This window comes from Arabidopsis lyrata, assembly GCF_000004255.2.
Source record: "Arabidopsis lyrata subsp. lyrata unplaced genomic scaffold ARALYscaffold_1, whole genome shotgun sequence".
NCBI classification, from domain to species: Eukaryota; Viridiplantae; Streptophyta; class Magnoliopsida; order Brassicales; family Brassicaceae; genus Arabidopsis; species Arabidopsis lyrata.
The window spans coordinates 15,930,382-15,941,710 of NW_003302555.1; the positions used below are offsets into that span (position 1 = coordinate 15,930,382).

An 11,329-nucleotide genomic window follows, 5' to 3' on the forward strand; every position below is an offset into this window, starting at 1 on the left:
TTTTGATTTCTTGTGATCCGTTTCAGCCTTCGCTTCAGTGACAGGGTTTCGGAGTTTGTGTGCTGCCATGAAACACATCCGAGAATTTTTCTGACTGCCCCAGATCGTTTTCACGCCATTGGGGGTCGGGAATTTGACACACAGATGATATGTTGATGCGACAGCTCGCATTAGGTTTAACCACGGAGTTCCCATTATGACGTTATAGATGGTAGGTCGATCGGTGACTGAGAAGTTAACTATCTTTGTTACCCCGCCGGCTCGGACTGGTAGTTGGATGGTTCCAAGCATCATCAAAGTTTCCCCTGAAAATCCGAGGACAGGCCTCGGGGTCGGAATCACCTGTGACATGTCGATGTTCATTCGTTGGAGCGTTTCGCGAAAGATTACGTCAATGGTGGTGCCAGTGTCAATTAATACTCGGTAAATATCATGGTCTCCTATCGCTAATGTGACGACGATCGGATCGTTATGAGGCATGTCGAGCCCGTTCGTCTCGCTCTCTTCGAATGTGATCACGTCGTTAGGTCGATCGAAGCGTCTTGTCCAGTTGCTAGGCGTCTCGGCTCGGCGTTGATAAGCTTTGATTGCCGCTACGGTGTCAGGACAGTATGGCGATCCACCCATTATGGTAAGAACCTTCTGCCGCGTACCATCTCGGTCTTCGTCTTCCGACCCCCGGGTTCTTTTCTGAGACTCCTGGTTCCTTGGTTCGGGGTCTCTTCCTGGGTTGGTCTGCTCGGGCTCCGGTTCTGGCTCGAGGTCCTTAAGAGTAACGTTTGTCCCGAGCTCTCCAGCTAGGAATTTGGTTGCTAACTTGGCTCCGAGGCTTCGGCATCTCGAGGTATGGTGGCCGAAAATTTTGTGGTGTTCGTAATATTCTTGATCATTGCTTGGTGGCTGATCCCTTGTCCAGGTGAAGGACTCTCTTCCTCGCCCACGGCCTCGGCCTCTGCCGCGGCCACGGCCTCGGGGCGTGTAAATCTGGTAGCTATTGTATCCTGAGAAATTACGCCCTTCGTGATGCGTATACGTACTGCTCTCACGTGTCTTTTTCTGGACCGGAGGCGTCGCTTGGGCTTTCTCGGTTTTCTCGGCTCGGGGCGCCTGTTTTGTTGGCTCGTGCCTCTTTGCTAGTAGCGCCATTTCTTCTTCGTGGGCGACAAAATCCGAGGCTCGATGCAGCGCGTCGCGAATTGTTGTTGGTTTAGACAGGTTCAACTCTTTCCTGAATTCTGACTTGTACCAGAGAGCTTTCTTCAAAGCTGAGAGAGCTGCTACATCTGTAATTCCTTCGACCTTGGCTAGCGTCGATTTGAAGGTCTTGAGGAAATCCCTTAATGGCTCGGTGGGCTGTTGAGACAGAGACCACAGATCCGCGTCGGAAGTTCCGGGGTCGATGAGCACGGAGTATTGTTTGAGGAACAATTTCGACAGCTCGTCGAAACTATCAATCGAGTTTCGTTCCAATCTTGAAAACCATTCTAATGCGGGTCCTTTGAGGTGTTCCACGAACAGTAGGCACAGTCCTGCATCCTTTTCCCCGGGTTTGAACCTGGCTCGGGCCACAGATATCACGAACGATTTAATGTGGCACTTTGGATCGGTTGATCCGTTGTAAGAGTCGATTTTGAACTTTCCCAGATTGGACATCGTCGTTTCGGAAATTCTTTTGGTGAAAGGCGTATTCCGAGATTCTTCCAAAATTCGGTCGATATTCGGTGCGGAGGATGAAACGCTATGTATCTGGGTTTTGACGAGCTTCATATCAGCTTCCGCCTTGGCTAGGGAGGCTCGGATCTTGCTTAGCTCGTCTTCTCTTTCAGATTCTTCGGCCCATCTTATGTTTTCCTCAGTTTCTTCATCGTCAGTGAGATCTGTCCGCTCGGCGGAGTTAGCTCCGGCTCGGGTACGCTCATCTTGCAGATCATCTGGCTCGTCCGTTAAATCCACTGCGTCTGGCTCGGTGGGATCATCTTGGTTCTCGCGTCCGGCAGGGTCGGCTCGGGTTGCGACTCTGGTGTTGCCGGTTGGTGTCGCGAACGTGAGTCTTGTTGGGTTGATGCCAGGTAAGTCCCTCCGAGCTCGTGGCGGCCGAGTCTGGAAACGTGTGGTTTTTTGTTGCCCACGTGTTGCGATTTCGTCGACTCGCTGCGCCAAGGTTTTGTTAGCTTTCTCTTGGTCGTCAGCTTTCTTCTGGAATTTAACCATTAGATCTTTTAGTTCGGCTAGAGTTTCTATGATCGTCGGATCGGCTTGAGTGGCGCTAGAAGGAGGGTTCGGAGGGTTAGGGTTCCCTCCTCCGGCTGGTGGTGTCTGACGATCGTCTTCGTTCACCATCCTCTCTGGTATTCGAGTCTTGCGTTCTTAGGGTAAGAGAATTCTAAAGTAATCCCCACAGACGGCGCCAAACTGTGGAAGTCGAAACTAACACAATCGAGATTTGTCTAGGGTTTTATTTTAGGGATACGATAATTGTGAATTCTCAAAGAACAACAGAAACGATTGTAACCAAAGATGGTGTTCTTGATCTTATTGATGAAAAGAGTAGTTTTGATCGTACAAGAGTTTGATCGTAAAAGAAAAAGGTGTTTGTGCTGTGAGAGCTTTGCGTAGTATAATTTCTAGAGCGATATTGCTTGCCCTTTGCTTGAGCCTTGAGTCTCTTTATATATAGGTGATAAACCGCCTCTCCAGCGATATTCTCGGAAGATTTCCATTTATCTTGAAGTCGGCTCAGAATATCGCGGATTAGGATAGTTTCCTTATTTTTCGGAGTCTTTGGGAGATTTCCTGATTTGAATCGATCCTTCTAGATTCTCTCTTATCATTTCCGGGTATATCGGAAATGATCCTTCTTGTTCGGAAATGATACCTTGCTTGGAAATGGTACTTTGAAAGCGAATATTTACTAAGTCTTTACCTCGGGCGATGATGAAGACTTCACCTCGGAGAAACTTGTGCAATCGGCTCGGGTACACAGGAAGGATTGGCTCGGGCACTCTAGGATGGCTTCTTCGGGTGTCCCCGAGGCGATGGGCTCAGAAACTCCCGAGGTGACCAGGCTCGGGTACCCCCGAGGCAATTGGGCTCGGGTGCTTGAGACGTCTTGTTCAGGGTATCCCCGAGGCTCGGGTGCTTGAAACGTCTTGTTCAGGGTATCCCCGAGGCGATGGGCTCGGGTGCTTGAAACGTCTTGTTAAAGTATCCCCGAGGCGATGGGCTCGGGTATACTAAATCGATTAGACGGATATCCCGAGGTGAATGATGCTATGCCCCGAGGTGATCACTGAAAGACTCCCGAAGTGTTCTAAGTCTGGCTCGGCGCCAAAGGGTGGAATCCGACCCCAACAGTCATGTCCAGCTGCTATCCCGTGAGTTTTTTTCTTGCTCTCTTAATTACCATATGGAAACTACGAAGCTTAAAAGACATTTAGGCTTTTTAAATATATTGAGCGGAGTGGACGAAACTTACCAAAAACGAGAGTGCATTTTGGCACTTGCTACTTTTTTGGTAAGATTCGTCTGCTCCGTTCCATATGATCTTCTTATTCTTGTCATTCAAAGCAGAGTAAATGATACATGGGACCTCATAGCCACATTTTTCTAATCATTCCAAAGCAGATATATCATTCATATTTTTTCTAATAATAATTAGTATTTTCATAATTGAATGTAGGTGATAGTCTGCATCACTTATGATACAACAATAGATATCTCTGCCAAAAACACTCGAGGACTGGAAGCGGTTGATCTTATCAATGTCGATGATGAAGATTATGATAAGATATCCGGCTGGCTCTTAGGTTTGATGCAAAACAAATTCGAAATCCTATTGGTCCTCAACAAGGAAAATATAACATTGGGAATACATCTGAATATAAGATGCAAATGTTTGAAGCACCTCCAAGCAGCGAAAGTAAGATGCATGCAGAAGCATTACAGAACGCAAGAAACACGATAACAATAGTTGCAGTTTTGATTGCCTCGGTCGCCTTCACTTGTGGCATAAATCCCCCCGGCGGTGTCTATCAAGATGGTCCTTACAAAGGTAAATCAACTGCAGGGACAACGTTAGCCTTCAAAATCTTTTCCATAAGCAACAACATCGCATTGTTCACATCCCTATGCATTGTGATTCTTCTAGTAAGCATTATACCTTACAGGACGAGGCCACTCATGAACTTCTTAAAACTAACACATAGGATGCTTTGGGTAGCTGTGGCATCCATGGCACTCGCTTATGTTGCTGCAGCTTCCACAATCATACCGCATATCGAAGGAACAAGATGGTTCTTCACAACTGTTCTTTCTATCTCTACCGTGATGCTGGGAGGTTTGTTTGCGTTTATGACCTATAAACTGTTCAGACACTGGTTGAGAAAGTTTGTATGGAACCTAAGAGTTACATCTCTTTTAGCACCGGTTATTTCTTCTAAAATGTTTTTCATAAGTGTAGCCACTGACCGGCAAGTCACGGATAATGATGGCTATTACTTCTACTAACAAATGGTTTTAAGCCTCTTATACCTACATTTTTAAGAAACACTTGGGGGTCTTTTTCCAGTTTCTTGTTTGTAGTTTGTAATTAATTAACTGTTTTTTCCCACAACTTTTCTTGTATTTGGATAAATCTACCTTTAATAATACAAATTTAAAGCAAGAAACAAAATGGACACATGGTTTGTTGGTTTACCCTCAACCAGGGTTGACTCAAGAAAATTAAGGATCTTGAGCTGGAAAATAGAATTGACCCTATTTTCTTATGTCTTTTTTATATAAAAAATTTTGGACCCTAACTTTAATAAATTTAGTTATAAAAAAAAAAGATAAAATTATATGGACTATGTGCATCAGCACCTCTATCACATGCATAGAGCCGGACTTGCCCTCAGCATGAAATTTATGTCTGGTCTTTAATTAGATGTCAAAAATCCGAAGTTGCAACTTTTCTCTCTTTCTCGCTGGTTAGCTCTCCAACTCTCTATTTTTCTATATTTAAGAGAGAAAACAAACTGCAAAAATCATTTATATATAAGAGAGAGTTTTAATACAGAAAAAGAAAATATAAATTCTGCTCAGTGACCTAATTATCAAAGTTAGAACTTTTGATAACAAAATAGGTCATCCAACAATCAAGATTTCGGATTACATTTACACAACTACACATACACTTCAATCAAGACCAGTCTTGTTCAGTATGTCTGAGTGCCAGTGCTCGTCCAATCCAGTTCTGTTCAGCAAGCCAAAAGAGCTATCAATACAAACAATCCCACCATGCGACTTAAACATGCTCACTACCCAAGGTTCATTTATAAACATAACTTACTCATCTAATTTCTTTTAACTATAAAGAAGGAACACTCAAGGTGTAAATCCATTTTGTACAAGTAAATTCCCTTTTGGTCCATGCTAAGACAATTCTAAAAGCCGAGCACGCTAGTTAACCAAACAATGCATCAAATCCACAGCACACTAAAAGGGTTTTGACCCTTTGTCTTGGATTCCTTCTTGTTTAGGTTCTTTTTTTTGGGAGATATTATTGATTCGCTATAGGAGGTTTCGCTAGTTGCATTATCATCTTAGGTTTAGAGAGTATTGTTGGCATTTTTAGATTTTAGAGTTCTTGGTTTAGTAGTTTTAGGCTTTGTTTCCCATTCTTAGGTTACCGGGGATATTCTGTTTTCAGCTGGCTTAGTTTTTGGAAAGATTTCGACTCTTGCCGGTTATGTGTACCAAAACCGTATTCTACTATGTATTCCACGTTCGTATAATATAATGGATAAGATTCAGACGAAAAAAAACAAAAAACAAAAACCTGCGCAAACATTTATTTACTACGTTTACAAATTTTTTTATTTCAACTAGACTTCCCAATCACTTAATATTGATACCAAAAAACTAGAATACCAATCTAAATAGCCCTTCTTTTCTCACGAATGGAGATTTATGGGTCTGCTAAACCGAACCGAAATGATAGATTCTGATAGAAACTGAGGTTTTATAGAATGGGCCTAACGCTAGGCTTAATTAAAGAGGCCTAAGTAAATACTAAATACATCAAGTTGTTCAGATGGAGTCAGCTCCTACGGCTTCCTCGGAGACTAACTTCTTCAACATATCAATAAGCTGATCAAAGTCATCTTGTGATCTGATGAGACTCAATCGAACAAACCTTTCTTCTGATCCAAACACATTGCCATTGCGTCCCGTTATCTTCGCTGCTCTGAAAATCTCATAGCAGTTTGTATCTTCTGGTCTCTCACACTTCACCCATGCATAAGCTTTCAAATGAAAACCAAACACATAATTATAAGTTTTATAAAGTACCAAACCAAAACAAAAGTCTCACTTTCTTGCATTAGAAGAAAAACTTACAAGGAGTAAACTCTCTGACTTTCTTGAAATAGTTGCAGTACTCAGGGTTGATAGCCTGGAGCGAGAAACGCGTGGATATGGACAAGATCTTGTTCAGTATCTCCCATCTTTTCTTCAGAGTTCCATAGCCAAAATTGAATATATCATCGCCTCTATCGCCAACTACTACTTTGAGCAGCTGAAGAACATGAAGCTGTGTTTCTTTGGAAACTCCCATACTAGTTAAACGTATATATCTGTCCATTTTTTCATAAATAGATTTGTCCTTTACCAATCCCCACCTACATCAAGAAAAACTTGTGAGCTGTTGTGAGCAAACTAGAACATTTTTTAGAGTACTAGTAGAGCAAACTTAAATCAATCACCCGAATCTTGAGCCAGCATGACCTGTAGCCTTTGAGAGACTGAACAAGCTCAAATTTTCATCAACTGGATGTGTAATAGGTGTGAAATAAGGCCAGTAATAAGCATAATCATGCACTATTTTCACATTAGGACCATCTAAAACCGCTCTTTTCAATTTCCCATCTGGATTATTCGGAGATGTTACTACCTCTATAACTTGTGTGATATTATCATTGCGTCCGCTCTGCTTCCACGCAGACACATCTCCTTCAAACTTGAGATGTGCTGAATCAAAGAACTCCGCTTGGTCCTTGTACATCTACATACACAGGCTGATAAGACACAAACATTCGAAAATTTTAACTAATCAGAAGAGGCCAGGTCAAGGCCGGCTTACTTACAGAGTAGTATGGAATAGAAGTCAAAAGCCTTGCAGGTGATGATATTGATGAGTTTGTCAAAGACAGGACATGAACAGCTGCTGCCAGCAATTGTGTGGTTCCAGATCCAAAGATTACGAATCTGTTATCTGTAACAGCGTTTCCCACAACACTATGCAGTTTCCTAATGACCTTCTCGAGCTCTCGAGACACATATGTCCCATCTTGATAAATATAACTCATCCTGTGCCATCCCGAGACCAAAACCGCGCTGCTCTCTGCTTGTCGCATCCAGAAAGGCTCCAAGAACAAAGGGTCTCCTCTTCAAAATCCACAAAACAACAATAACATTTTTATTCCAAAGTTTACAGATTTGGTTTGGTCATAATGATCAAGATGAAAAGTTGTTTGCATACGAGTTAGCATCGACAGGACAATCTTTGAGAAGAACAGAGCAATCTTTTCCTGTGTAGCAATTGTTGCACTCACAAGAAGGTTTCTGGCCATCAAGGACACCAAGACCATCCACAAAAGCTCTGCCGTGGCCTGAGCATGAAAAAGAGGCTACAGTTTCTGCTTCCGCGGCAGCTCTAGTGGTCCACGTCGGATTCCATGTAGTTGAACTATAATAAAGAATATGAACGGTGAATACGAGATTCAAGATAATTGACACTGTAAGAAGTAGCTTCATCTGCATCGTCTTTACTTAAAACCTGCAAAAAATTAAGCTTCAACTTTTTCTGTGCTCTTATATAACTAGAGATTCCATACTAGTAAGTAAAAAAGGTGGGGATCAATTACAAAGGATTCAAAAAAAAAAATTTAAGATATTGAGAGATTAAGACTTTGATAATGACAGATGACATAGTTTATTACGCAACCTTAGAACGTCCACATAAAGTTGAAGTTTCTAGTAATAGATTCAAAAGTGGAAGATGATTGAACAAAAGAGGATGACAATTTTTCTAGGAATAAAAATTAGAATCAAGCAAAGATACGTATAGAATCTAAATACTTCATCTTCACCAAAACATCAAGAGACAAGAATGATGTAGACACAACTAGAATCTAACTGTTTAAGCATTGTGACTCTTTTGGCTTCTTTCTGAAAGAATCTGCTTTGTCTTTTCCAATACACCAAAGAAAATTGAACCTCCAATACCTATCCATAATACCCTTGGACCCATTCCCTGTAATACAGTGTCTCAAGTCTGTCAACAACTTTGTACAAACATGAGAAACTGTGTATTCCTAAAATATTATGGTAAGAGCAGAAATTTGGTTCACCTTCCACAAAGCTGATGACCCTTCTTCTCTTATTATCGTCTTAATGCAATCTGAGACTCCTTTATACTGAGTTCCTGCGCCCTGCCAAAATTCAAAACGAAAAAGTCGGTACTATATTACTGGAGCTTCTCATTCTCCTGTGAAATGAATCCAAGAAGAACATTCTCTTTCAGTATTTTGTGTACTCATCGTTTTGACATACCTGAACCATCAATCTGGTTTTGATAACGTCTAGAGGAGTGGTCAAAACTCCAGTGACAGCACCAGCAAAGGCGCCAATCATTGCATTCTCTGGATCATTTAGATCTCTTCTCGCCTGTTCTAAACAATATGGATATCTCACTGTCACTAGTCTGCAAAAGCGAATGTTCTTTTACTTATCATTGTAGCAACAAAAACTTACAGCCAACTTGTATCCAATCCGTAATTGTTCATATACACAAAACTGGAGAGCATCAAAAGGCAAATCTCGCAACAGGAAAGATCCATAACCCTGCGTGTTTGGAAAAATAAGATGAAACAATTTGATGGAGCTTTTCTTGTTCGCCAATCTTAAGCGATGTGATTAATTGAACTACAAACTCAAGTACTGCCTGCTCAAAATAACAGATATAACAGATATACCGCATACATGCCTCCAAAGCCCTCCTTGGCTATAATAAGGCGAACAGCATCAGGGGCCGAAGCAAATTGACCAGTTTGCATCCGCTGTTTGACAACCTGTTGAAGTTTCCATTAGCCTTTTCAAGTGCACAGCCAACACAAAAGAATAAACAAATAAAAATGGAGGAAGAGACTTACTTCTGTAGGTACTCGAACAATAGATGAAACAGCACCTCCTAAAGCACCTGCAGCCTGATTAAGCTTATATATCTTGCTCAGACATATCCTATTTTAACTGAGCATCACTAGATTCTAAGGGCCTCTGTCTCAAATCAGTAATTTTTAAAACAAAATGGTAGCAAGACTAATGTATACAGCTCACGAAGACATTCATCTTCTCTCTAACGCTTAAATTAGATTTCAGGATTGTTTAAAGAGAAAACATACCAAATGTGCAACCGCACTAAGATTCTCAGGCAAAACCTTCAACAGCTTCTGTTTGGTTGGTTCATATACACCAAAAAATAGAGCCGAAGCACTGCACATGTAAGAAAACATTGTTCATCTGAAACAAAGAGTCGCAATTACTTAATGTGTATGCATATATTTTCTTTCTTTCATTCTGACTGCATACTTACGGTAAGACACCGACAAGATTTCCACCAAGACCAGAGTATAGTCCCTTCCATATTATCTTTCCACCATCCCGAGCTACCTAAACATGTCAAACCACTATAATTAGCCGTTGTAAGTGAAGCATTGGTCATAGTGGGAATCTCTCTGAAATTAAACTGCAGTAAAAAAGAGCTTATATTGGATCATAACACAAATTGGTTTGAGGAGAAACAACCTGTACTCGAGTTTTGATCGTATCAATCGGGTATAGAGCAGCTTCCACCACAACACCAGCCAACCCTCCTGTTATCAGAGACTCTGCAAACAACATCTAATGAACTTGAAAGAGAAAAAAATTGGATCTTTCAATAACAAAAGCACATGAAGATGTGTTTGCAACCATTACCATAAAGGACACGCAAGAAATGGCATGGATCATCTTGTTTAACACAGATTGCAGCACAACCATTGATCTTGTTCTTGATAGGATCATTGATACTCTTAAATGCCAATGAATCTACAAGTAACATAAACATAACCACTCAATAAAAAAATCTAAATCTTGATTGCTATAAAATTGATTTGCTTTAGAGAAGAAGGTATCAAGTTCAATCCTTTATTGGATACAAATAATTCAAAACATCAATGTCTTCAAATGGAACAACAAAAGCATAAAGATCCCACCTTTCTAACAAATCGATAATAGAGTGGTAGATTTAAAAGGGGGAAACTTTACCAGGCATTGCTGTCCGAGATTGATCAACGCTACTGGAAACAATGTCACTATCCATCTATAACCATTAGAAGAAACAAAAGAGTCAAGATTAAGCTGAAGAAGAAGATAATATTCAGGAGGAGATAATGAGAATCATACGAGAGAAGACGAAGATCCAACCAAAATGACAGAGCAAGCAAGGTAGAGCAACAAAAAGCCACTGAGCTTTTCGTCATAAACCCTTGTCTAAAAGGCCAAAAATTTACTATTCAAACCGAACCGGAATTACCGGTTCGACCGGTGATCCAATTTATATTGGTCTAACTTTAACCACTTCATTTTCTTTTTTATTTTATTTTTACCACTTCATTTTCCTTCTTCGGAGTTACGGTTTAGGTCTATATTAATCTTTTTTTTTAATCAATTTTACTTTTTTTTTTGGTAGGATAATGGGAATATTGCAAAATCTACCACATTTCAACAAGTGGCATTCAAAATCTACCATAATCTCAAAAATCTTTCAAAATCTACCATATTCCAATAGCACATGCAGAATGCTGGACCAAAATACCCCTGAATGGGACAGAGTCTGTGTCAGGGACATAGTCTGTGTCAGAGACAGAGACAGTTTCGTCTGGTGCTTCCAAAGAAGGAGCAAGTCTACAATAAATGTTGCATGGTTATTTATATAATATGTTATATCACAGACAGATTCAGATCGAATGAGTAATATAATTAGATCAGGGACAAATTCAGATCGAATGGGTGATATAATTAGATCGAGGACAAGTTCAGATCGAATGTGTAATAGAATTAGATCGGGGACAAGTTCATATCGAATGAGTAATAGAATTAGATCGGGGACAAGTTCATATCGAATTCAGATGGAATGGGTAATAGAATTAGATCGGAGACAAGTTCAGATCGAATGAGTAAGAGAATCAGATCGAATATGTTATATCGGGGACAAGTTCAGATCGAATGAGTAAGAAAATTAGATCAAGGA

The 11,329-nt window shown here is 40.8% G+C and overlaps 2 protein-coding genes across 2 annotated transcripts; both read right to left on the bottom strand.

Moving 5' to 3' along the window:
* Window positions 1-5,809: 5,809 nt before the first annotated feature.
* Window positions 5,810-7,896, bottom strand: LOC9327137 (tryptophan aminotransferase-related protein 4). Its single transcript, XM_021012837.1, has 5 exons — window positions 7,520-7,896; window positions 7,125-7,425; window positions 6,744-7,042; window positions 6,379-6,659; window positions 5,810-6,284 (listed from the first exon to the last, which is right to left on the bottom strand). Exons 1-5 carry the CDS (start codon window positions 7,798-7,800, stop codon window positions 6,070-6,072), a joined length of 1,377 nt encoding a protein of 458 aa, XP_020868496.1. The 5' UTR covers window positions 7,801-7,896; the 3' UTR covers window positions 5,810-6,069.
* Window positions 7,897-7,956: 60 nt separating this feature from the next.
* Window positions 7,957-10,574, bottom strand: LOC9329869 (probable S-adenosylmethionine carrier 2, chloroplastic). The gene is given in 13 exon segments (XM_002893762.2): window positions 7,957-8,293; window positions 8,391-8,471; window positions 8,593-8,706; window positions 8,794-8,883; window positions 9,015-9,110; window positions 9,192-9,245; window positions 9,441-9,531; window positions 9,632-9,708; window positions 9,844-9,926; window positions 10,015-10,125; window positions 10,345-10,399; window positions 10,483-10,508; window positions 10,511-10,574. Coding segments are annotated over 13 exon segments (1,041 nt in total). The 5' UTR covers window positions 10,560-10,574; the 3' UTR covers window positions 7,957-8,179.
* Between the last annotated feature and the right edge of the window lie 755 nt (window positions 10,575-11,329).

What these genes read in the sequence shown, in the direction of transcription:
- LOC9327137 (XM_021012837.1), bottom strand. Translation starts at nt 7,800, where the DNA reads ATGCAGATGAAGCTACTTCTTACAGTGTCAATTATCTTGAATCTCGTA. An exon ending in CTTCTATTCCATACTACTCT is followed by an intron (nt 7,043 to 7,124) that starts GTAAGTAAGCCG and finishes CTGTGTATGTAG; the next exon opens with ATGTACAAGGACCAAGCGGA. An exon ending in CATGCTGGCTCAAGATTCGG is followed by an intron (nt 6,660 to 6,743) that starts GTGATTGATTTA and finishes TTCTTGATGTAG; the next exon opens with GTGGGGATTGGTAAAGGACA.